Source organism: Heterodontus francisci, chromosome 27, assembly GCF_036365525.1.
Source record: "Heterodontus francisci isolate sHetFra1 chromosome 27, sHetFra1.hap1, whole genome shotgun sequence".
NCBI classification, from domain to species: domain Eukaryota; kingdom Metazoa; phylum Chordata; class Chondrichthyes; order Heterodontiformes; family Heterodontidae; genus Heterodontus; species Heterodontus francisci.
In genome coordinates, this window is record NC_090397.1 from 20,971,708 (window position 1) to 20,998,657 (window position 26,950).

General features: G+C 43.3%; 1 protein-coding gene across 6 annotated transcripts in view; it reads left to right on the plus strand.

Moving 5' to 3' along the window:
* The first annotated feature begins 1,680 nt into the window (after nt 1-1,680).
* The window catches only part of slc15a5 (solute carrier family 15 member 5), a 34,689-nt gene continuing 9,419 nt past the window's right edge, over nt 1,681-26,950 (plus strand). The window contains exons 1-5 of one of the 6 annotated variants that reach the window (XM_068058965.1): nt 1,681-1,933; nt 6,910-7,132; nt 9,452-9,621; nt 14,994-15,214; nt 19,225-19,411. In XM_068058965.1, the coding sequence (XP_067915066.1) occupies nt 6,918-7,132; nt 9,452-9,621; nt 14,994-15,214; nt 19,225-19,411 (793 nt within the window). In that variant the 5' untranslated portion in view covers nt 1,681-1,933; nt 6,910-6,917. Of the gene's footprint in view, nt 1,934-1,960; nt 2,576-4,673; nt 5,082-5,334; nt 5,385-6,909; nt 7,133-9,451; nt 9,622-14,993; nt 15,215-19,224; nt 19,412-26,950 lie in introns of those variants that run through there. The other 5 variants (XM_068058967.1, XM_068058962.1, XM_068058964.1 and 2 more) reach the window with 5 other exon arrangements.

Sequence of the window (26,950 nt, forward strand, 5' to 3'; positions counted from 1 at the left end):
GGCACAAGTCAGGAGTGTGGTGGAATACTCTCCACTTGCCTGGATGAGTGCGACTCCAACAACATTGAGGAGGCTTGACACTATCCAGAACAAAGCAGCCCACTGATTAACACCTCATCCACCACCTTTAATATTCACTACCTCAACCAGTGACATACGGTGGCAGCAGTGTGTACCATAAGCAAGATGCACTGCAGCAACCATTCATCCATTGGGGTGGCACAGTGGCGCAGTGGTTAGCACCGCAGCCTCACAGCTCCAGTGACTTGGATTCAGTTCTGGGTACTGCCTGTGCAGAGTTTGCAAGTTCTCCCTGTGACTGCGTGGGTTTCCGCCGGGTGCTCTGGTTTCCTCCCACAGCCAAAGACTTGCAGGTTGATAGGTAAATTGGCCGTTGTAAATTGCCCCTTGTATAGGTAGGTGGTAGGAGAATGGTGGGGATGTGGTAGGGAATATGGGATTAATGTAGGATTAGTATAAATGGGTGGTTGTTGGTTGGCACAGACTCAGTGGGCCGAAGGGCCTGTTTTCAGTGCTGTATCTCTAAATAAATAAAAAAAATGATAACTCACCACACCTCCTTCAACAGCATCATAAAAACCCATGACCTCCTCCACTTAGAAGGACAAGGGCTGCAAGTGCCTGGGAACACCACCACCTGCAAGATCCCCTCCAAGTCACACACCATCCTGACTTGGAACTATATTGTCGTTCCTTCACTGTCACTGGGTCAAAATTCTGGAACTCCCTTCCTAACAGCACTGTGGGTATATCTACAGTGGTTCAAGAAGGCAGCTCACCACCACCTTCCCAAGGACAATTAGAGATGGGCAACAAATGCTGGCCTTGCCAGAAATACCCACATCCATTGAAAGAATCAAAAAATGCCACTTGTGCCACACAGAGGGACATAGCATCGACAGTAAATGCTAATGCTTTCAGTGCCAGAATGCAGGCTGACACTTCACCCCAATCTAAATAGTATTCCATTATCAAAGACATAACCTAAGCACACTGTTTAATTATCATTACACATGCAGCAAATCATTGACTATTTATTTGCTGACTGTTTTGGATTCTCAGAATCTCGCTGGAAATATTCTCATAGATTTATCTAAATCTTGAGCTTCTGTTTAGCACCGGACACACGGTTTTACGTGATAACTTCAGTGTGCTGCAATTTTAAGGTGTGGAGAACTTCACGTTCCGACTTCGGAGGTTTTAGCAACTAACAGCTAAACATTTTTCGGTGGGGTTAGTCTGAGAGGCAGGGGTTGGACTGGCTCCATGCCACTAATCATGTCCTCGAACTCCTTGTCTGGAATTTGGCAGCTCTTTGTTCGTACGTGACCAACTCTTGTACAGAAGTCCAGGCGGGTCTAATGGGCGGGCATATGGTACACAAAAATAGTGTACAGGCCATATACATATACTGTATGCAATGTATTAGAATGTATATTATTTTTATCTGAGTGGGCTGCAATCATTTGCTTCTAATCGTCCTTAATGTTAATGTACTGCGAAGAGTACAATATTTTTTCATGTGAATCTGACCCGAATCTGATCTCACTAACACACCTCTTTATACTTGAATAGATTTTAGTTTTCTAAATGAAACGTTACATTTTGCCTTACACCTGCTAATTCCCACTTTGCATTTCACAGACCAACAAAAGAACTTTTATATTAACTAAAGAAGACAATTGGTGTGATTGAATGACAGATGCAAAAATCGTGTTTTAAAAGACAGAAGTTTTATGCTATCTTGGTTTTTATATCCGGACAGTAAGATGTTCATTAATAAGATGCTACAAGCAAATTGTTTCAAATTAAAAGAAAAAAAAAATCTGCAAATGATGGAAATCTGAGACAAAAGCAGAAACCTCTGGGTATTTACAGCAGCTCCATCAGTCTCTGTAAAGAAACCAGTCAGGTAAATACTTCGGTTCTAGTCCTTAATCTGAACCCTGGCCTAATTATGTTATTATTTTGAACACCGTGCAATGAAGGTCTGACCTCCCAAAACTCAAATATTGAGACTACCGTTTTGGTTATCGATGGAACAACATCTAGGCGAGATAAAAGCTGTGAAATAGTCGTACTTGCATGTGGAATTCAGGAGTATGTTGGAGCAGCCTGATAATTGGATAATAAGGACTGTCAGATCTGGTACAGAGGCCCTCAGTCCGGCTGGTGCAGTCCGCAATGGCTGTGGTGGATTGGAAAAATCTACAAGAAACGAGAGGTCTTAATTCTTCTAAACGGAGGAGACGGAAGCAGAGAAGTTTTAATCTGGAGCAAAGTGCAGGGGCACGGTATTCTAGAAAGAAGTTGCAGATTGTGATCTGTCTGCTTTCGGTAGAGCTCTGCGAAAGATTTACTTACTTTGGGATTGTGTGCAACATGATTCTGTTTTGCACTCTGAAACTGGGCTACAAGAACTATCAGGCTGCGATTCTCAACCTGTGTTTTATTGGAGCCAGCACCTTGACTCCAGTCTTGGTGGGATGGTTTGCAGAGTCTTGTATGGGCAGAACCAAAGTGGTTTACATCTGTGCACTCCTTCACTTTGTAGGTATGAGTGAATGTGTTAGAATTCCCGATTGGTTTATTATTGCATATACATTTATTATCGTTGCTTATTTATTGTTTCCTCCTTCAGTTCCCTGTGCCTCATGTAATGATGGGGTTGACTAGGGATAGGGGGAATTTCAAAATGCTTAAAGTTAATTGCTATTGATTTTATTTATTCTGGAGATGTGGGAGTTGTTGGCAACCATCCCTTGTTGCTGTTTGAGATGGTTGCAGTGAGCCTTCTTCTTGAACTGTTGCAGTCTATGTGGTGTAGCTACACCCACAGTGTGGTCAGGGAGCGAGTTCCAGGATTTTGGTCCAGCAGCAATGGAGGAACGGCGCTATATTTCCAAGTCAGGATGGTGAATGACGGAGGGGAACTTGGAGGTGGTGGTGTTCCCAAAAACCTCCTGCCCTTGTCCTTCTAGGTGGTGGAGGTTGCAGGTTTGGGAAGCAAAATATCATATGGGTGACCAACCACACTGGGTGCATTGTAATTCCAATCCAGTGAGGACCATATTTTAAAGGAATCAGTTAATCCATAGGACTCTTGGGGGATTTCAGCACTTTGTCATGTTAAGATCATGTAAATGTTCCCATTCATATGTTATTAAAAATTGGCAGTCCAAGCACCAATGCACAGATGTCCATTACCACTGAGTTCCATGACAGGCACAGTTGGCAGTATAACTTCCTTCTGTAGGTTGAGTGTCATGCTGTGCATACCAGTAGCTATGGAAAAGTTGCACTCTTAGGGCTGAATTTTCCTGACTCCCCGACGTCGGGTTTCATGGTGGGGGGCCAGAAAATGCCTCCAGCAGAGGGTCACCACGCACCCTGATGCTGGGAGGACCTGGCCTGATATTACTGGCGGCGGCGTGGCCTTGTGGCCTCCCCCCACCCCCGCTGCTCGGCGACGGGACCCCAATTTGAATATTTATTATTTAAATAAATTAAAATGATTGATTTAATTAAGCTCACGTCGCCGTCTGATGTCCCGCACCTTTGCATCGCCATCTGGGGGAACGAAGTGCAACATTGGTGGGGTGGGGGTGGGGGGGAAGTTAAGTTTATCAGTGCGGGGAGGGGTGATAATGGGGTCAAATTAACGTCATGGGTGTAGGGGATAGTGGGAAGGGTTGTAGCTGAAAGTTTGTGCAGTTTGCGGGGGCAAAGTCAAATGGTAAAGATCAGTGTTTTGCGGGGGAAAGGGCAAATAATTAATTTTATTGTAATAGGGAGAGTGGGAGAGTGGCAAAAGAGATGTATTTATTTATTTTAATTCCATTTGCCTTTAAATATTTAAATTAGCCGGTAGGGCTGGCAGCCCTTTAAAAATGTCACCAGTGCCTGCAATTGCCGGCGATGGACAGCCTGCCTGCTCCACGTGATTGGGGGGCGGCCTGCCCCGGGGATGCAAATGAGCCACTGCAGCCACCACATGGAAGATTGCAGTGGCTCTATGACGTGCGGGCCTGCATGGGCGGGCCGTTGTTTCTGATCGGCGGCGTGATTATAAAATCCAGCCCTTAATGTTTTTGAAGAGACTTATATGGGGTTACTTCCTTTAACAAGCAAGCCTGGGGGTAAATTCACCTCCCCTGCACTCACGACTGGGAGCTGTACCTGAAGGGAGTGCGGAGTGCAGAATTAGCACTACAATGTTATAGCACCGTAGCCAACCTGTGCTCCTTTGAACTGCAGCTCCCTCCTGGGAGTGTAGGATTGAAAAATGTTTTCTCTCATTTTCCAACAAAAGTGCCCGTATTACGAGCTTATACTTTACTGTTTTATCTAAACTATCTATCAAGTGCGCAGGTATTAGCTGATAATAAAATGACATTTAAAAAATGGTATTACTTTGTATCATTCTGTACTTGTTTCCTTAAAATTACTTTAGAGGAAATTGCTCCCCTATACATATGAAGATAGGATTGACAGTGGAAATGTACATTTCCATTCAAATCATCTCCTCTTCAAAGTCGTCTATTTGTTGAGAAATTCGACTTAGTCCAAAAGGGAACCAGTTCAATGAGACTCAGAAATTGTGCAAGTTAGTCGTATTACTGAAATATTAAGATAGTTTGGAAACACAGTGATGCTGAACAGCAACACAGCCAGCCCACAGAGTAAGAAATTATACCCAGATCACAGGCTGAGCTGATCTGGCCATAACTGTCAGTCTTGATAGGAAACTGAGGAGCACAGCTGGGCACAAAGGCAGGTGGAGGCCAAATGGCCAGAAGGCAACTTAGAAGGTGGTTGTGGAGTGTGATTGCAACTGACCTGCAGCTCCCGGGGCTTGGCTTTGTGTGGATACCGAAGGCCAAACCAAAAAAAATAACAAGAGTGAACCACAAAGGCCTCAGTTTCCACAACCTTGACTGGATGACACGTTGCATCAGATATGACTTGTGATAATTTTGTACGGCAAAAGGGAAATGTGGTGTGGCTGTACGATGTAAAACTTAAAAGGTTAACATTTTAATAACCAATCAATTAAAAATGTATGTTTATTAATTATCTGAATTTAGGTTATTTTTGTTTGCTAAACACATTTTAATACTGTAATTATTTACAAGGCAGTGAATTCTAAGTGTAATAAGGTTTGATTATGGTCTTCACACTGCCACCTCTGGTTATGCTGTGACAGAATCGAGACTGTATTTTGTATCAATTTATTGTGTAAATATTTTGGTGGAACTTCTTCACCGGGTAAGTATACAGAGACGTTTAACTTTATCCAGCTTTGTACCTGTCACTGCCAGCACACTACTTGGTCAACACAAGCGGTTGTTCAGGAAAGAACTGTAAATTGCCACAATAATACTGTTTCTTTTAACTTCACGACATTGATGAATACTGCAAGTATCGTTATATTATGGGATTTGTTGTTTGAAAATCTGTTTAAAATGCTGTCTTTTTATGATCATATAATTACTAATGAGATCCAGTTGCATTAATTTGTATATATGCCAAAAAAATGTAAAATGATGAAATGTTGGAAGTTCAGAATTTTGGTGAAGAAAGAACTAATTTGTGTTTATATAGTGTCTTTCATGTCCTCAGAAAATTCGAAAATACTTCAAACTCAGTGAATTATGTTTAAAATGTAGTCATTGTAGTAATTTGGAGAAACATGGCTGTCATATTGTGCACAGCAAACTCCCACAAACAGCAATCGGGTAATTGATCAGGTACCTTCAGCTTGCATTCAAATCAGGAGGCTCGACACTCACCAGAAATTGGGCCTCGGGACAGTTTGCAATAATCGGCGTCAGCGGCTGGCTCCTGTCGCACCACCAGAGGCAGCTTGTCCATATGACCACATCAAAATTGAGCCTGCTTGTAGCTGCCCGCAGGTAAGTTCCTGGCATGGGGGGCGGGGGCGGCAGGGAGCCAGTGGAGGACAAGAAGATGAGAGTGGGTGATTGCAAACCGCAGCAGCCCCGCTCTGCTGCTGTGAATCAGAACTATTATGAAACGCCTGCTTCTCAAGGCTCCACATTAAAGTATTTTTTTAAAACAAATCTGCTTGTTGGCAAATGCTGACAAGGCCTCACCACATCATGAAAGGATGATACCTACTTTGCTGTCAACTTTCTCCAAGGCACCTCATTAACATACACAAGAGGCCTATGGCCTGCTCTAGGCAACTGCCAGGAGTGCCTATAAAACAATTTTAGCAGTTATCCAAGCTCAGACTGAACGTGGGCCATCACGCTGCAAGGTTCATCAACAATAGGTAAATTGGGTAAAATGGGCACAATGTGGTGGAATTTCTCCCCCAATCTGTTTTTGTCATGTTGGTTGATAAGTGTTAGCCAGAACACAAGGAAAACTCCCCCTACTCTCCTCTGAATTGTTGCGAGATCCTTTACATTCACCTGAAAGGACAGACAGAGCCTATGTTTGGCATCTCATCTGAAAGATGACCCCTCCAACAGAACAGGGCTCCCTCAGTATTAGAATGTGTGTTCAAGTCACAAGAGTTGAGATGTTAAATTCACCCCCATCTGTATGTTCACGATTGACATCAAAGATCACAATTATAACACTGGGGAAAAGTAGTGAGCTCTCACTGATGTCCTGATAAGCATTCTTCCTTCAACCAACAAGACTGAAAACAGATTAACAGGTCATTCAGCTCATTTGCTGTTTCTGGGGGCTTGCCCTACACAAATTGGCTGCTGTGTTTGTCGGAGAGTACTTCAAAGGTATTTCCTTGTTGGCAAAGGGTTTTGGGGATTTCTGAGGATGTGTTAAGGTGCTTTATAAATTGAATAAGGGATGATTATCTCTATAAAGATGGTTTTCTCTGTTTGTTTCCCAAAGGTACTATTATGCTGCCTGTCGTTGCGTTTCCCTTTGAGGATTTCTACATTGATACTCACCATACCATTCACGCTCTTGCTAAAAAGGAGCAGACTGTGCTGTTTTACATTAGTCTCTTGTCAACATCTTTGGGTTCAGGAGGAATCCGGGCCATTGTCTGTCCTTTCAGTGCTTACTGCCTTCAGGAGTATGGCCAAGGCGAACTTCTAACTTTCTTCAACTGGTTAGTGCACTTCCCAGGCATACATGCATGTTTTCCAATCATTTTGTCTTTTTTCTGATAAAAATATGACAGTGTGATTTAATTTTGTGGATGTTGCACACTTCTTTAGTTTGCTAGTCATTCAGCTGTGATTTGTAAAAGCAATGATTTGGTTTCACATTCCTCAACCTGCGAAATCACTATAGTAGAGTTGAAGGTGTCTGAAGAAAGAAAGATTTGCATTTATATAGCACCTTTCACAATCTCAGGATGTCCCAAAGTGCTTTACAGTCCATAATGTACTTTTGAAGTGTAGTCACTGCTTTAATGTAGGAAACACAGCAGCCAGTTTGCACACAGCAAGCTCCCACCAAGAGCAATGTGATCATTACCAAATAATCTATTTTAGTGATGTTGGTTGAGGGATAAATATTGGCCAGGACACCAGGGAGAACGCCCCTGCTCTTCTTCGAATAGGGTCGTGGCATCTTTTTACATCCACCTGAGAGGGCAGACGGCACCTCAGTTTAGCATCTGATCAGAATGATGGCACCTCCGATAGTGTAACCCTCCCTCAGTACTGCACTGGAGGGTCAGCCTAGATCGTGTGCTCGAGTCAATGAAGTGCAGCTTGAAACCATATTCCTCTGCCTCAAAGGTGAAATGCCATCTGTCTTTATTTTTACAAATTTTATGCAGAAGATCAGATAAACACCACACACCATCAAGTAGAAGGCCGAAGCCCTAGCAAACAAAGCCAGAAAATATAGACACTTAAAGGACTGGCAACTTCAGACAATAACAACATCCAAATAAGCATTGGTTGTCTCTGACAAAGCTCTAAACACAATAAATCTTAGCCTAGCACTTATGTAGAATCCCCTCACACTGCTCTACACTCCATTCTGACAGAACCACCATTACTAAGCATGAGAACACTGAAGGAGCCGAATACAGAATTTGAAATGATGCTTCAACACTACCTCAGTGTTTAACAATCACTTTCAAAAAAATCATGCAAAACAATAAAACCTGCAACAAATGGGAGTTGCCTGAGATTGAGGTAAATTTACACTCAGTCAACAGGCTGGTAAAGATTTCACTAAGGCACAGCTTTAAGAAAAAGTAGCAGCATCAACAAGCCGAATGCCTCAGTTTGGTGTTAGTATATTTAAATGAAGAACAATGTTTCATGCAATGAACCAGCCTTTACAGATGTGGAGATTGAACCAAAGGAACTCCATTATGCCATATTTGTGCTGCTCTTCAAAACAAGCTGGTCTTCACTTAAAAATTCCTCTTCCTTCACTGGAGTGGATCTCAGTGATCGAAGGGGACCTCGTGCTTTCGGTGCCAGTGTAAGTGTGCATCAGTCACTGGCTTCACATTTTCTAAGGAAAAGATTATATTGTTCTGCGTGGTACAGATTATTCCTAAAGGTAAGTGGCTCACGTAGAATTCATTATTGCGTGTGAAAAGTTGAATTATTTGCAATATTGAAAATATTATTTCCCAGTAATAACAATTTTTGGTTCTGCAGAAGAAGTCTAGTAGCCCCTGAGGAATTGCATTTGTTTGCATGTGTGTTTGTGTGAGTGTGTATGAGAGTGTCTGTGTGTATGTGAGTGTGTGTGAGTGTAACAATGTATTATAATATAGTTAATCTGCATTATTGGTCACAGATAAAATAATTATACCTCTCTTCCTGTAACAATCTCTCTGCTTCTTTTCCATTCTTCAATGTTACTGTATCTGCCTTCCATTCACACTGTCTCTGACTCTTTCCCTCTTTCTCTCTCTATATGGCTGTGTAATATTTTGGGATTTTTACCGATATGGTCTGGTTTGATTTCATAGAACCATACAGCACAAATATATGCTGTGCTAGTTATATAAAGCCAGGTTCATCTTACAAAAGGTTAACTCCCAGAGGTTAATAAATCATTTAGAATGTTGACTAGAATGGTTTCTGAGTGGAATACCAGGCAGGCCAGCTGTTAGCCTGTTTATTATCTCATACTGTATTGAGATGAGGCGGGGGAGGGATGAGACTGGCGGAGAGGTGCTGCAACATAAATAATTGAGAGAGAAGGTGACTGGGCAGGAGGTGACCGGAGGAGCAAACAGTGGGCACTGTGATCAAGAAAAAGCAAGAGGTTGGAGAGAGAGCAAGACAGTGGGATTAGTTGTGAATTGCCAGTGGGCCAAATGGCCTTCTGCACTGTAAAGTTCAATGCTTCACGACTAAGTAATCTCATTAGAACTTTAAGATCATCGTGTAAATCAACAAAAATCTGCCATCTTGTTTTGAGCTGCATTTCCTGATCCATCTTCCCACAGGTTTCACTGGTTCGTGAACTTGAACTCTGCAGTTGTCTTTGTGAGTATCGCCTATATTCAACAATCTATAGCCAAAAACCTGGGCTTCCTTATTCCCTTTACATCCATATTGATGACCCTGCTCACCATTCACATGGTGCAGAACAGACTTATATACCGACCCAAAACAGGTGAGAGGAACCAGTAATTAAATGACAATTGTTAGCAACCGCTGACCCATGTTGGCAATACTTTTCCTTTTTCTAGCTATTGCAAGGAAAGTTTTCAGAGATTGTTTTCAAACTGGAACAATTCAGGGAATACTTTAATGTTAATTGCATATTTTTCTGGTGCCAGTAACACTGTACATCAAACACAAGTATAATTCTGTCTCACTGCAATGGTAACACTTGCTGTTCTTACTTCATCCACTGGGTGGTACTGTAACCACCCCTAAAACCCACATTACAGGCCAGCCGATGGAAGAGGTGGTGCTGTAACCTCTCCAAACCTGTTACAAACACATACCGAGTAACTGGGCTACATTTTCAATGGGACAGACTTCCACACACTCAGAGATGTCCCTTGACCCCAGCCGTATTTCCAGCCCCAGGGTCATTAACTTACAGGAGGCAGGATCTCCAGCAGAGGCCGGACATTGTGTTAGCCTAGGGGCCTAATGTGTTGTATAGAAGGATGGTTAATCATGTGTGAAAATGGAATCATTTCTTGGTGCACAGCTGTGCTCTGGGAGCTCTTGTACAGGCCCCTACAATTGTAGAATCATACAGCACAGAAGGAGGCCACTTGGCCCCTTGTGCCTGTGCTGGCTCATTGAAAGAGTGATCCAATAGTCCCACTCCCCCTGCTCTTTCCCCATAGCTCTGAAAATATTCACTTTTAAAATATTTATCGAATTCCCTTTTGAAAGTTATTATTAAATCTGCTTCCACCATCCTTTTAGGTTGCGCATTCCAGATCATAACTTGCTGCGTCAAGAAATTTCTCCTTAACCCCCCTCTGGTTTTATCTTAAACCTGTAACCATTGATTACCGACCCTTCCTGCCAGTGGAAACAGTTTCTTCTTATTTACCACACCCCAAGCTGGACGAGCAATCTTTGCTGTTGACAATATTTTACACACCCTTTGGACGATACAGCAGAAAGTAGACGAGACATACCGAGGATGTAAAGGAGCAGTCGGCATAGCTGATGGTATCCAGATATATGGTGCAGACAGAAAATCTCTTCATGGCCCATGACCACTCCACTGATATCGGAATGCCAGAAGCTGGAGTCTAACATGGTCGAGCGTACAAAGAGTGCAAATTTGTATCACATACCCAGCCACATATGGTCATAATATGATGCCAAGGATCAGTCTGGGGAAAATGGTAGAGAGGCAAGGATCAAAGAACTCCTCCCCTCGTGCACCTTTCCAGCTTTGCCTCTGTCAGCCTCAGATTCAGCAAAAAAATCGTCCATCCTCACTGATCTATGTTGGCTCCCACTCCCTCAATTCCTCAAAATTAAAATTCTCATCTTTGTATTTAAACTCCTCCATGGCCTTGTCCCTCCCTCCTCCAGCTCTGCAAACCATATCCCCTGAACTCCTGGTACCCTGATTCTGGCCTCTCGTGCATCTTTCTCTCCCTTGGCCCCACCGCTGGTGGCCATGCCTCTAGCTGGCCTGGCTCCTGCTGTTTGGAACTCCTCCTCTCCACTGTTCTTTACTCCTTTAAGACTTTTCTTAAAACACACCTGTTTGATCAGGCTTTTTGTCACCCCCTACTAATCTCCTCCTCTTTGACCAAAGGCCCATTTAAGGCCAATTTTTCTTGCACCTCTGCACAGTGCTTTGGGATGCTTAAAACCACCATGAAAATACAAGTTGTTAAGGCAGTAAGGTTAAACCTACGTGCCATAGTTCAGGGATTTGAGCTCAGTTAGGGCTGGTAACAATTACCTGCAAACGGTGGCAATTAAAGTGAGTTCTGAAAGTCAGAACATGTTTTGGTCACAAAAAGTCTAGCCATAAAATGCCCCTAGTTCAGTCATTGTAGCTCTGAGCAGTCTGTGACAGTTATCAAACAGGCTTTTTGAAGATTGAAGTTGGTTATTAACATTGCACCATAACTGATTCAGGTTCACTCAGTGCTGTCGCTAAATGCAGTACAGGGAGCAATTTGATGGTATGTTGATAGTGATTCCTGCCAAGTCAGTGCTATTTGCAGCTCAGATAATGGATCTCATTTCAAATTGTTTCACTTATAATGGCACATATTAGTATCATTGCAAATTGGTGCGTAGTAACTCAATTGCCCCAGAACAAGGAAATTGTGCTTGGCATTTTAGAAGCAGTCAGCTGGAAAAAAACTGCCAAATGGCAATGCGGACAGCCTCAAATTAATTATGTGTTTGGTTTGTTATGGTGACTCCTTGTTACCAGTATTTCAAATTGTGCTGTGGTTATGGTACGTGGTGCTACCACAATGAATTAAAAACAAAGATTTCCCAGCACCTGAGTGGCACAGCAGCACAGTGCATTAACAACATTATGACATGAAGTGATAGGGTATGGCTTCTGTCTTATGACTCCACTCCTCACACCCCTCCAGTCCACACTGTTTTCAATCTGATCCAGGCTATCAAAAAGAAGCACTTATTAGAATTGAAGCAATGGCACAGAGTGAGGGAGAGAAGTCAGAGAGTAAAGCCAACCAGTGAACATGAGAATGTCCTCACCACCAACTTCTTTTCCAACTTACAGACCATCCTGACTTGGAACTATATTGCCGTTCTTTCATTGTCGCAGGGTCAAAAACCTGGAACTCACTACCTAATGGCATTGTGGGATTGCCCTAAACTGCTGATCACAATTTCCCCTCCTGGCTCCTGTATTAGCTGATATTGAAAACTATTCCCTTTCTTCAGGTACTGTCCCACTCTCAAATCTGCCATCATCATCTCTCTCCTCAAAAAACCCTTGATCTCTCCATCCTTGTAAACTACCACCCCATCTCCAACCTCCCTTTCCTCCCAAATCCATGGCCATCTTCCCCAGAACTCTATGTTTGAATCCCTTCAATCAGGTTTTTCCCTTGCCACAGTATCAAAAAAGCTCTTATCAAAGTCTTGACCTGTCTGCAGCCTTTGACACAGTTGACCACACCATTCTCATCCAACGCCTCTCCATCGTTATCCAGCTGAGTAGGATTGCAGTCATCTGGTTCTGTTCTTATCTGTCAAATCATAGCCAGAGAATCTCCTGGCTTGTCTTCCCATTCCCGCACAGTTACTTCTGGAGTCCCCCAAGGATGTATCCTTGGCCCCCTCATATATCTCATCAACATGTTGCCTCTCGACAACATCATCTGCAAACACAGTGTCAGTTTCCAGATGTATCTGACAACACTCAGTTATACCTCACCTTTTTTGAATCCTCCACTGTCTCTAAATTAACAGACTGCTTGTCTGCCATCCAGTATTGGATCAGCAGAAAATTCCTCCCAATATTAAATATTGGGAAGTTCTAAGCGATTGTCTTTTGTCCCAGCCACATACTCTATGTTAATCTATTGATTGTGTATCAACTGTTTAATTATATGCAGGTGGAGGGTGTTAATTGGGGTCTTACTTGAGCATTTATAAGCAGACACTTACTGAGACTGGTGGAGATTTTTGAGTGAGGAGCTACATGTTTGTAATCCTTTTACTCTGCACAATAAATGTGAAACTGAGTAAAGATAGGCTCCAGCATCATCCTTCCACAGCAAGCTTACTGGAATTTATCACTCTATTCCCTAGCCATGGATTCCATCACCCTCCTTGGTCACTGTCTGAATCTGAATCAGACTGTTCACAACCTTGGTGGCCTATTTTGATCCTGAGCTAGGTTTCCAATCCCATATCCTCTCTTGTTACCAAGACTGCCTACTTCCTCCTCCGCAACATCGCCCAACTCCGCCCCGCCTCAGCTCAACTGCTGCCGAAATGCACATCCATGCCTTTGCTCACTCTGAACTTGACTATTCCAATGCACTCCTGGTTGAACTCCCATCTTCGCCCCTCCATAAACTTAAGCTCATCCAAAACTCGATTGCCTAGGCCTCCAGCCCGACTAGACCTCGATTTTAAAATTCTCATGCTTGTGTCCAAATCTATCCATTAGCAAACCAGTCAGTTGCGTCAAAAAATTGTTAGCAGTGGTTCAATAAAATAAGACTCCCTTCAGAAAGATCTCCACCTTGCTCATTGGCTGAATGTTCACAATGCAGTTGCTGTAAATTGAAAGGTTTGAACAGGACTGGGCAACTCCCACTGTCACTGGGAGCTTGGGAGATGCAGAAGTAACTGGTGAGGTTCAAAGCGCAAGTCTGAAAGAGTCTGAGGACAGAAACTGTTGAGAACAATACTTCCTCCGATTCTCACTGTATTTCTCAGATAGGTTCCGTCTGCCACCAGCTGGTGCAGACATGCAAATATCCAAATGTGAAGTTTGAATTCAGGCATGAGTTCTCATTCTAGTTTAAATAAAGTTCTGAGGCTCCTCGGTGTTAAGGCAACTGGACGTCACTATAATGGAAGGAGGGTAGAACCAGATGTAAATGGATATAATTTTAAAAACATGTAGACTCATTCTCCCCTTCAAGTCCATCCGTTAATAATCTGCACAAAAACTGACCAGTGATTCTTGAGATACGGTTGATCCCTTTTCAGACCTGTGATAGCAGTGTTCACTTATCTCAGAGAAATTCTGAACTTTACAGGAAGATGTACCGAAGGAATGCTGAGCACTGGGTGGAAAGGAAAAACAGAGAGTTCAACATGACAAGGGAATGTAAAAAAGTGGGAGACAAGAGGAGGTCTGCTATATTATACCATTAATAGATTGGAGTGAATTACAGGGTGTGTGGAACAGGATTGTGTGCAACACCTATGGGTTTGTAACCAGTCATCAACGACATAGTCATTTTCAATCCTTATCACCCTTGTAGGTTAATTAGATAAGTCAAACTGAATTATTTTATATTTAACAATGATGGAATAATTCCACCCAAAAACAATTCTCAGCATATTTTCACAATACATGGCTTACTCTTTAATAAATTCTTAACTCTCAAAAGGTGACTTGAGATACATTACCCGATAGTCTTTTAAAAATGCGATACAATTTGATGTGTAACAAGTGATTGCTACTGTGGCTTAAGCAAGTGGACTAATGTGTAGGAGATGATTCTACAAACTATTGCTTCTGGTGGAGAGCTTCATGTGATGCAAGAGTATACTGCGATTTTGCGCATGAAGGCAGTGTTCCCCTAATGATCTTCCATACTTTATGGATAGAAACTTGTCCATAGCGCACAGACTCCATGCCCTAAATTCCGATGGACACTGCCTTCATCGAGGATCTGCACCAAGAGTAATAAATCACAACACCTGCTCTGTGTTGAACCATAAGCTTGTTTCAAAAATCTTACACAATGTTAGAGAGTACCAGATGTAACTGTTACATGCCACAGCAATCCTTGACGTTTCTTTTCTTTAAATCTTTATTTGCAGGTGGCTCCCTGATGACAATTTTTGGTATTTTAGTGAACGCTCTGAAGATGTGTTGTATGAGATACCGTCACATCAGTGGAGATGTGAGCAGCTGGTTGGACCGAGCTAAGGAGAACTACGGTGGCTGGTATAGCGAAGCCCATGTAGACAATGTCAAATGTCTTGTCAGATTAATTCCGCTATTTGCCTTTCAGATTCTATATAGGTTCTGCATACTCCAGGTAAGCCTCTTCAGCAGTTTGCAACAGTTAGTGTATTCAAAAAAGCTGAGTGAATTCTTCAAGGGAAATACTAAGGCAGAAGATGTTAAGGTTAAAAACTAGACATTCCCAGAAGATAAAGAGGGTCCCTTGAATGATCCTTTCCTTAACTTAACAAGGTTCCCTTATACCGTTGGTATTTTGTACTCTTTGAAAATGGTTACAAAGTACTCACCAAGCAAGTCTACCATTTTTTTATGATCCAGTGTAGTCTCACCTCCATCTGTCTTTAATGAGCCCACATTCCCCTTTACACTCTCTTTCTCATTCAGAGAAATTCAAAGCAAAATTAAGGTTAAGAGGCATATGAGAAAACTAGGGCTAATAAAGAAAATCAAACTCAGCAACAAACAGAAAATACGGGGGAAGCAAAAACATTAGAAAAGGTAAGGGAGGGTTTGATGAAATATTGCCGGGGAACATTAAGAGGAAAGGGAAAGAATTTTATAAATAAATAAAGGAATAGTTAAAGAAAGGGTAAAGGGTGATTAAAGGTGAATAAAGAAATCTTGTTATGAAGGATGAAGGAATAGTGGAGATCCTGAATGTGTGTTGCCTTAATTTTCACAAAAGAATGATGGTGGGAATGGAGGGGTACAAGAAGAGGAAAAAATAGGTAAGGAAGTAAAACTGGGAGAAAAAATGGCGGGGTTCAAAGTGGAAAAGACGCCAGGCCCTGGGATTTTCATCCCACAATGCTGAGGGAAGTTAGTGAAGTAATAGCACAGGATTTGACAACAGTCTTTGAAACATCCTTAGATATGGAAGTTGTGCCAAAGAACAGGCTAATGTTACAATCTGTTCAAGATAGAGGACAAAGGGATAATTGGGGTAGCCATTGACCAGTCAACCTAATAGCAGTAGGAGTCACACTTCATAATACGGAACAAAAAAATATACAAACCTAGAAAGATCTGGGTTAATTAAAGGCAACGAGCATAGATTTGTAGAAGTTAAATCATATCTGACAAACATAATAGAGGTCTTTGAGAAAATAATGGAGTGTATTAATAAGGAAAATGCAACAGATGTATATATAAATTTTCAAAAAGCTGTTAATAAGTTGCTGCATAGGAGCCACAGGGTATTAAAGTGAATGCAGCAGTATGACTAGGAAGTTGGGTAAAAGATGTTTTTTCAGATTGGACAAATGTAAATCAGGGAAAATGTTGAGACCATTAATGTTCTCTGCATATATAAAAATCTGGTCTCTAGTATAGAGGCACAGTATCAATTTTTTTAGACAACAGAAAAATAGTATGGTTAACAATGAAGAGGACTGTGTGCAGAAGGCTATAGGCTGGTTAGTATATTGGATAGATGCCAGATGAAATTTCATGAGGAGGAATGTGAGATGATACATTTTGAGAAGAAGAAGAAAGAGTGTAAATAGACACAATGGTGAAACATTCAAAGAGGTAGAGGATTAGAGAGATTTATGGATTCAGAGACACAAATCTTTAAAAGGTGAAGGACAAGTTGACACCAAAGATGAGTTGCCTGGATGGGTGCAGCTCCAACAACACTCAAGAAGCTTGACACCATCTAGGACAAAGCAGCCTGCTTCACTGGCACCACCTTAAACACTCACTTGCTCTACTATCGGTGCACAGTGGCAGCAGCATGTACCATCTACAACAGGGGTATCCAGCCTTTTCGCGTGGGTGGGGGGCCACATCACAACTTTTGTGCTACTTAATGGGCCAGTGAGAAAATTTTAGTAAGACAAAGGCATTAAAAATTTATCTTACTATTAATCAAAACAACAACAAACGTGCATTTTTGTGAAGAAGCTTTAAATGAGAAGATTAATTGATTGGGCTTACTTTCTTGTCACTATGTTGAACATTGCTTTAGTGACATACTTGGCATTGTTTTTGCTTGCACAAATAGTCAATGTTTGCCCGCACACTTGATGTAGCGATGCAGAGTATTCCGGATAGATGTCCATTTGTCAGGAGTGATCGTGATCTCTTTCTCTCCCCTCTCCCTCTCCCTCCCCTCTTTGCATCTGTATTTCTCCCCTCTCTTTCTGTCTCTCTTTCTCTCTCCCCCCCCCCCACCTCTGTCTCTCTCGCCTCCTCTCTGTCTCTCTTTCTCCCTCTCTTTCCCCCCTCTCTCCCCCTCCGCCTCTCTCTGTCCCCTCTCTCTCCTCCCTCTCTCTGTCTCTGTCTCCCCCACTCTTTGTCTCTTTCTCCCCCTCTCTCTCTCACCCCCTCTCTCTGTCTGTCTCCCCCCCATCTCTCTCTCCCCCCTCTCTCTGTCTCTCTCTCCCCCGCTCTCTGTCATTCTCTCCCCCTCTTAGTTTCTCTCTCCTCACTCTCTCTCTCTCTCCCCCTCTCTCTCTTCCCTCTGTCTCTCTCTCTGTCTCTCTCTCCCCCTTTGCCCCTCTCTGTCTCTCTTTCTCTGTCTCTCTCTCCCCTTCTTTCTCTGTCTGTCTCCCTGCGCTCTCCGACCCTCTCACTCCCCGCTCCAAGTTCGCTGCTCGCCGCTCCTCGCTCTCCACTGCCTGCTCCCCACTCCTCGTTCCTGACTGCCCGCTCCTCGCTCCCCGCTCCCTGCTCCTTGCTCCCCATCTGTGCACTCACCATAAATGTGAATAATAGAGGCAGACTGTGAATGCCACCTCTCCGCTAGGCACAGCCATGTTGTGTGGGAACGGGGGTCCTAACAAACCTACAGCTGCCCACTGAGCTGGCTGACATTCCGGCAGTTTACATCCGTGGGCTGGATGGAAACCTTTGGAGGGCCAGATTCTGGCCCGCGGGCCCTATGTTGGACCACCATGATCTACAAGATGCACTGCAGCAACTCACCAGGGCTTCTTCAACAGCACCTTCCAAACTCACGACCTCTACCACCTCAAAGAACAAGGCCAACAGGTGCGTGAGAAAACCACCACCTGCAAGTTCCTCTGCAAGTCACACGCCATCCTGACGGAAATATATTGCCGTTCCTTCATTGGCGCTGGGTCAAAATTCTGGAACTACCTTCCAAACAGCACTGTGGGTGTACCTACACCAAACAGACTGCAGCGGTTCAAGAAGGTGACTCACCACTATCTTCTCAAGGGCAATTAGGGATGGGCAATAAATGCTGGCTTTGCCTGCAATGCCCACATCCCATGAACGAATTTTAAAAAATTAAAAATCCATAGCTCATAGCTTTATAAATAGGGGTATAAAGTACAAAACCAAAGAGGTACTGCTGAATCTGAACAAATCATTGATTAAGTCATAGCTGGAAAACTGAGTCCAGCTTTAGATGCCTTACTTTAGAAAATATGTCGAGGCCGTGGAGAGAGTGCAGAAGAAATTGGCTAAGATGATTCCAGTGATAAAAGGTTTTAGTTATGAGGAGAGAATGGAGAAAGGGGAGCTCTTCTTTAGAGCAGAGAAAATTAACAGGAGATCGGAGAGAGCATTCAAAATTAAGAGAGATTTTAATAACACAAATAGGAACAAACTTCAGTGAATCAGTAGGTAGAGAACATAAATTAAGATTATCAGCAAAAGAACAAAGGGAGAGGTTCAGAGAATGTTTTTACACAGAGGATTGTTCGGACATGACATGGCCGACCAGAGACAGTGATGGTAGCAGAATCCATAATAACTTTTAATAAGGAAGAGGATAAATATTTGAAAAAGCAAAAAAAAAAAGCTATGGGGAAAGGACAGGGGAATTAAATTAATTGGACAGCTCCTTCAGGGAGCTGACCGTCACAATCGGCTGACTAGTCTCCTTCTGTGCTATAAACTTGCAAAGTTCTATTCTTACTGAGAGCTAGTGGTGCTTATATCTAATGCTAATCTGCAAATTTCATATTTCTATATGTAATTTGATTACAGGAAACATTTGAGGTGCATCTTACACATAAAATGTGATTTAGAAACCTTCGCTTACATTGGCTATGTATTCCAAGATAAAAGGCTTGCCAAAATCACTGCTAACATTATCGTTTATAAACGCAGATCCCGTCGGCATATTTCATTCAAACAATGCACTCCAATCTGAACCTGAGGGGATTTCTCCTTCCAATGGCAGCACTGAATGTAATAGGCCTCATTCCTGTATTGCTGCTTGCTCCTTGCCTGGAATCTATTGGAACTTGCTTACTGTCCGTTCGTAGAGACCCATTATCATCATCGGCACAGATGGGTAGGTGCTGGTTGGTCAACACATCACTAATGTTGCCTCATTGTTGACATTTTTCATTTAAGATTCCTTTTCTAGCCTGGGCTAATGGCTCTCTACAATAAAGAAAGAACTTGCACTTATCACAACCTCAGAATGTCCCAAAGAATTCACTTTTGGCATGCAGGTCACAGATTTGAAACGTTAACTCTATTTCTCTCTCCACAGATGCTGCCAGACCGGCAGAGTATTTCCAGCATTTTCTGTTTTGATTGTGGAATTTTGCCAGGCCAGTGGAGGCGGGTTTGGGGGCATGAGGGGCGGGAAAATTGCAGAAAATGTCAGATTAGGATCCCGATGTGATCCCACTCCTTTTTGGTTTTCCCAGGGGCAAGTTGGGAGTGCAGTGGGGAACCCCTGTAGAGATGGTGGGAAGCTAATTGAAGTACTGAAGAAGGTACTTAGGAGTGATTCCGCACATGGATTTCCTCTTTCCTAACAGCGCAGGAGTTCAACACTGTGTCTGCAACCTAGTTTGGAGAAGGCCAGTGCACAACCGGAAGGACTTCCTCAGTGAAACCTTCCACCTGTGATGAGGGACAAGAGGAGATGTATGTGGTGCTACAGTTGTTTTCACGACTGGGGAAAGAAAAAGATCAGCAAATGTTCCTGCTGCTGACTTCTTTCCAGTGACTCCTGTAGTCAGTGCACCTTTTTTGGCATCTCTTTTTCAGCCCTCTGGTGAAGGAACTGAACAGTTGCAGGAGGTTTCCTGAACCAAGGTGTTTTTTCACCTCTCAGAATTGATCTGTTGTGTTCCAGACCTCAGCTTGCCTCACCAGCTGAATAGCTTTGTCCAGGGTGAGGTCTTCTTTAGACTGCCAAAGATCTGATATGGATTCATCAGCAATACCTACAACAATATGATCTCTTGGATATGGAATCGGTTGAGTGACAGGAAACAAAGAGTAGTGGTTAATGGATGTTTTTTGGGCTGGAGGAAGGTTTGTATTGTTGGGACCCTTGCTTTTCCTGATATGTATTAATGGCCTAGACCTTGGTGTACAGGGCACAATCTCAAAGTTTGCAGATGATATGAAACTTGGAAACATTGTGAACTGTGAGGAGGATAGTGTAGAACTGCAAAAGGACATAGACAAGTTGGTGGAATGGGCGGACAGGTGGCAGATGAAAGTCAATGCAGAGAAATGTGAAGTCATTCATTTTGGTAGGAAGAACATGGAGAGACAATATAGAATAAAGAGTACAATTCTAAAGGGGGTGCAGGAGCAGAGGGACCTGGGTGTATATATGCATAAGTCATTGAAGGTGGCAGGACAGGCTGAGAGAGCGGTTAATAAAGCATACAGTATCCTGGGCTTTATTAAAAGGGGCATAGAGTACAAGAGCAAGGAAGTTATGTTGAACTTGTATAAGACACTAGTTCGGCCTCAGCTGGAGTATTGCGTTCTGGGCGTCGCACTTTAGGAAAGACATGAGGGCATTGGAGAAAATACAGAAAAGATTCACGAGAATGGTTCCAGGGATGACAAACTTCAGTTGTGAAGATAGTTTGGAGAAGTTGGGACTATTTTCACTGGAGAAGAGAAGGCTGAGAGGTGATTTGATAGAGGTATTCACAATCATGAGGGGTCTGGACAGAGTAGATGGAGAGAAACTGTTCCCACTTGTGAAAGGATCAAGAACAAGAGGGCACAGATTTAAAGTATTTGGTAAGAGAAGCAAAAGTGACAGGAGGAAAAACTTTTTCACGCAGAGATTAGTTAAGGTCCGGAATGTACTGCCTGAGAACGTGGTGGAGGCAGGTTCAATTGAAGCATTCGAAAGGGGGTTAGACTGTTTTAGGAAAAGGAAGAAGGTGCAGGGTTATGGGGAGGAAATGGAATGGAGTGAATTGCTCTTTTGGAGAGCCGGTGCAGACACGATGGACCGAATGGCCTCCTTCTGCACTGTAACAATTCTATGATTGTACTATCAGTTTCTAGATTAATACAAGTGAAGCTGATGGGCAGACATAGAGGTTGAACACAGAGCTTTAATGGAGACTTGTTGCTTCAGCTTAGACGTGCTAATTTACTATGCAGGAGAACTGAATCATATGATATTGCATCACTTCCTGTGATGACATACATATTAACATAAATATACTTAAATGATTATATTTCACATACTAACAAATATATTACCACAACTTCCCCTTTCCCTTAAAAGACAACCCCATATAGTATGACATTAATTTGTACATGAAGAAGCAACCCTTATGAGATATAAGAAATTTGAAAGCTATAACACCACATTTGGAACACTCCTCTTCCAGATGTTGTCTGTGTTTGGAATCGTACTGGTCATTGGCTGACTCAACTTGTGACAACGACATGTGGGTGTGTTCTCGAACTGTCCGTCCTCTCCTCCTGAAGATTGTGTTTCGGAGGATTGTCATCAGTTTTCGGTGTGTGGCTTGTTTCTCTTCATCTACAAAACATACACGGGTACGCATGGGTGATGCTGGTTGGTCGCCTTGTGCATGGGTAGCAGAGTCCCAAGGTGAGATCGATTCCTTCGCAGTACCGTGCCATTTAATGTTGTCACCTCATATGCACGTGGTTCTTTACATACATTAGACACCTCTGCTGGGATCCATGTCTGTTCTTGCGGGTGTAGGACCCTCACCTTCTGGCCAACCTATTGTGGTGGTAATTCTGCACCCACAAGCGCGTCATGTGCGTCTTTCATCTTGTTTCTGACGTAACCAGTCTGTGATCAAGGACGACTTGGTGAGATAATAGCTTGGTAGTGTGGTTCTGTGTAACAACTGTGTAACAGCCCCGACAGCCAATTTTATCTGCAGCGCCTGTGGAAGCGGCTGTCACTCTAGAATTGGCTTTTATAGCCACTCCAGGCGCTGCTTCACAAACCGCTGACCACGTCTAGGCGCTTACCCATTGTCTCTCGAGACAAGGAGGCCAAAGAAGAAGAAGAAGTGTGGTTCTCACCAGTCAACCATACAGAATCTCAGCAGGTGACAGCAATCTGGAGTCTAATGGCATTGCGGAAGATGCAATAACGCAACTTGGATATCTTGCCTGGTTTCCGAACACTTTATGATCAGCGATTTGACTGTCCTGACCATTCGAACGAGGATATCTGGGTGATAATGTGACAAGGTTGATGGACCATCATTCCACATTTCCTGGAATGGTTTTCTGGTGTATTGTGGGTCATTGTCAGATATCACTTTTACCGGGGCACCAAAAAGACTTATTGGTGGCACTAACAGTGTTGGTCATTGTTGTACTCAACGTGTCTCGAAGCTTCTAAACTATAGGAAATTTGGAGTGATAGTCAGTAACTACCAGATAGTCTTCTCTGCTCACAGAGCACAAATTGTTGCCTTCTTGATCCATGGTGATGATGGTATGTCATGCAGTTGGAGAGGCTCTTTCTGTTTACTAGCCTGGTGTTCCTGACACACATCACAAGATCTCACCATCTGGTCAATATCCTTGCTGATGCTGGGCCAGAATACTGACTTGTGAGCAAGTCGTCTCATCCTCTGTATTCACTTGCTGCAGCTGTCCAAGTATGGGATGAGTACTTGGTGTCCTTTAAATGGTACTCCATTCAATATACCAATTTCATCTTTGTATGGCCAATATGTTCTCACATCCATAGGGATTTCCTGAATGAATTCGGGCCAGCCCTCTACAATGATTTGCCATAGAGCTTGGAGTTTGGGGTCTTCAGAGGGCTCTCTCTGGAGTTCCTCTCTCCTGTTTTGACCAAAGCACATGAGATCTACATTGTAGACATCCTCCAAGCTTGCACAGACTTCATCCGCCTGGAAGTTGAGTGGTATGTCTCACACCTTCCCAGGGTTGGGCAGTCTACTTAGAGTGTCCAATAGGATCGCCTTACTATTGGGTATGTATCTGACATCACAGTCATAGCCTTAAATCTTGATGAGTAACCTCTGGAGTCGAGGCAGTGCATATGTGAGCCCTTTTCTCCAGGTCATCTCCAGCGGCTTATGATCTGTCTCGAACATGAACTCTTTCCCAGATAGGTATGTGGAACCTGGTGATCCCAAAGACAAGAGCGAGTGTTTCTCGTTCAACATTGGAGTAATTTTCTTGTGCTGACGACAGACATTTTGAACCAAATGCAACAGGCTTGCCGCCTTGAGGAAGACATGAACCGACACCCTTCTGCGATGCGTCCACTTCTAATGTTGTTGCCTTCCGAGGATCATAGTATAGACATGACGCGGCTGATGGTGCTTGTTTCAACGCATTGAATGCATGTTGGTGATCGTCCTACCATAGGAATGGCTTGTCTTTCTTAGGCGATTCTCTTAGTGGAGAAGCCTTCTCCAAGATGCTCGGTATGTCTGCAGCAAGGGAGTTGAATAGACTAAGACAGCTTTGTAGGTCATCCTTGTCCTGTGGTGTTGGCATTGACTGGATGTCTTCGATCTTCCCAGGATCCAGGTGGATATCTGAACTTGAGTAAATTGCAGCGAAAAAATTTATGTGACCTGCCTTACTGGAGCACTTCTTGCTATTGGAAACCAAACCTTCACGTCTAGTGGTCTCCATTAATAAGTCTAGGTTTCTGTCATGCTCTTCTTCCACATGTCCTACTACAGCAATGTTGTCCACAGTACACACACAGCCTGGGACTTGTTCTGTTATCCTGTCCATATATTGTTGAAATATATCCTGACTGACCAGCAGCCGAATGGTAAACAGAGGAAACAATACCTACCAAAGGGAGTTCTGAACATTGTTAGCTTTTATAATTCTCTTGACGAGTGTACGGAACAATATCCTTTTTTTGTATCTAATTTAGAAAAGAGTTTCGCTCCAGCAAACGTTGGGCTTAACTCTTCGAGCATTGGTATCTTATGAGGACATCTCTTTAATGCTTTGTTTAGCCTCCTTGGATCTAAACATAGTCAAATTCAAGCGTCCTCTTCATTGCAGTAGTGATGGAACTGCACCAGTCCATGTGTTGTTGCACTCATCGAATGATGCCTTGTTTTTCCATTCCATCCAGTTCCATCTTCAACTTTTCTCGAGTGTGCACGCTGCATTTTTGCAGCAGATCAATTGACTACGTTGCACTTTCTTTAAGGTGTAGGACTGAGCCCCTGTGGAAATTCCCAACCCTGTCAAACCAGTCTGGGATCAACCTCTGGAGGTCTTGTACTGATCCAATGGGTGTGCACCTGTTTTGACTGCTGTGGACTTCTGACTGGGTCAGCTTACGGGTGGTGACATGTTAAGTGCGTAGCACGCCAGCATCTCTGCTACTGCTGGTCCTGACACATCCACTGTGTAGAATAGCTGACTAGACCATGTTGATTCTTTGTACCTGCATTCCAGGTCTAGGGAACCAAGGCACTTTATTGTCCAGCCATTGTATGCCATAAGCTTCATGATTGCGGGTTGGACCACAGACTTTCATGCCTGGTGGTAAATGTACTTGAGAATGCGGAAAGGTAGAGTGTTAACACTTGCACTAGTGTCAATCTTCACTATCAGTTGATGCTGTCCAGCCGTATTGGGGCAGACAATCTGGAATGTTGCAAAAACTTCTGTTTTGTTAACGGAATGGATCTGTTCTGCAAAGGTGACCGTGTGAAATAGCTGTTCACCTGTAGTGTCTTCACTTCGATCCACCTCATCCATTTTGGTCATGCATTCTCCCATTTCATGGATGGATCTGTGCTTTTGACGATGCCTGGAAGTGTCTCGCCTCCCTTTGCCTCTGGGTGACGTACCTCTGCAGTTTGAATGCTGCCCGCTCTGGCTTCTCCCCACATTCCTACTGCTGGACCTTCTGCAAAGTTTGGCCCAGTGCCCTTTAAACCCACGTACCTCATATGTGTCTGTGTATGCCAGGCATCAATGCGATTGGTGGGAGAGCCCGCAGTTACTGCATACCTTGTTCTGCCTGGGTGCCTTGGATATTGTACCACCAAGTGTTTCGGACCCTAAGGCTTGCAAACACTGTCTCTTTGCGATAATTGCCTCATATCTGTGTCCATCCTGTGGTATGCTGTTGGTGCTGTGTCCTTTCAGTTTTTCCAGGGCGTCTTTCTGAAATGCCTCAATAGAAGTTGAGGCGATAACCAACTCCACAATTCATTCCGAGAGTTCAGCATCAGAGAAGTCGCATTCTTTTGCTTTCTCTCTGCAACGGGTAACAAAGTTGTCCAAGGTTTCTGTCTATATCGCATGAGTTCCAAGCAGTGTACCCTGAAGTTGACGTTAATCTTAAACTGACTTGAATCTTAAGCTGACTTTCTAATGTTGCATAGATCCTTCTGGTCAGCATCTGATAAACCAAAGCTATTGATTCTGTGCAGACCTTTGTTTCCTATGGCAATCCTAATTTTTATAGCCTACTTTTCTGCACCCACGATCTCACGGTCTAGGGAGCATAGTTCAATCCTCTGCTTAAACAGATCGAACTTGCCTGGGACATTAGTTGCTTGCCAGTCCCTGGCTGCCATTGCCTAAGTCAGAGCAAACCTTGCTTCAAAGGTTGCAGCAAGCTACGATGTCTACAGAGCTGAGCAGGAGCCATGCCCTAAGCTGTGTTTCTGCAGTGTGAGCTTGTAGGTGTGAGGGGCCCTGACATTAGGGTTGGCTAATGGCACACAAGTGTGGCGACAGCAGGAAGGAATCCGTGCCAAAACACGATGCTGCACTGACCTCTGCGGCTGAAACAACCATTAATTTTTGTCTTGCTGGCTCAGGGCAGAGCCCGGAGTGCACTCAAATCGTTTTCAATCTCTAATCACACCATTGCTCTCCCGATGTAAGAGCTGTGATCTGGTAGAGTTTCTGACTTTAATTGTCATTTTCAGCTGCTGATCAGTGCTGTTGACTCACTACTGCTGCCACCATATTGTATTATTTCTTTCTAGATTAATACGAATGAAGCTGAAGAGCAGGCATACAGGTCGAACACAGAACTTTAATGGAGACTTGTTGCTTCAGTTTGTACATGCTAACTGATTGTGCAAAAGAACTGAATCACATGATATTTCATCACTTCCTGTGATGACATACATATGAGCATAAATGTATATTTAAGTGATTATATTTAACATACTAACAAATAGACTTTCACAACAACTCCTCCTTTGCTAGAATATGCATGTGTAGACATTGGGTGAACTCAAAATTGGGCTTACCTATGATGAGTTCTGTGCTTGCTGATACCTCCCATCTATGTTCACATGTAAAATTGGGTGAGGTACCGGAGAGCTGGTTGCACTTGTGGAGCTGTATCCAAGCAAATGCTGGCATGTGAGGGGGAGAAAATTGGAGAGAGGGAAGAAAGGAAATACTTTATTCTTGAGACCCAAGTTTCTAAATGTGGAGCAGGAAGCCTCAAGCCTCACCTATTTGCTGCGCAGATCAGGAAATTAACAGATTATGGGCAACTTCTCAATGGGGAGAATTTAGTGGAGATGGTGGGGCTCCAGCGCCAGACCGAAAATGCAGAGGGAACCCCGCCTTAGCCATTCAG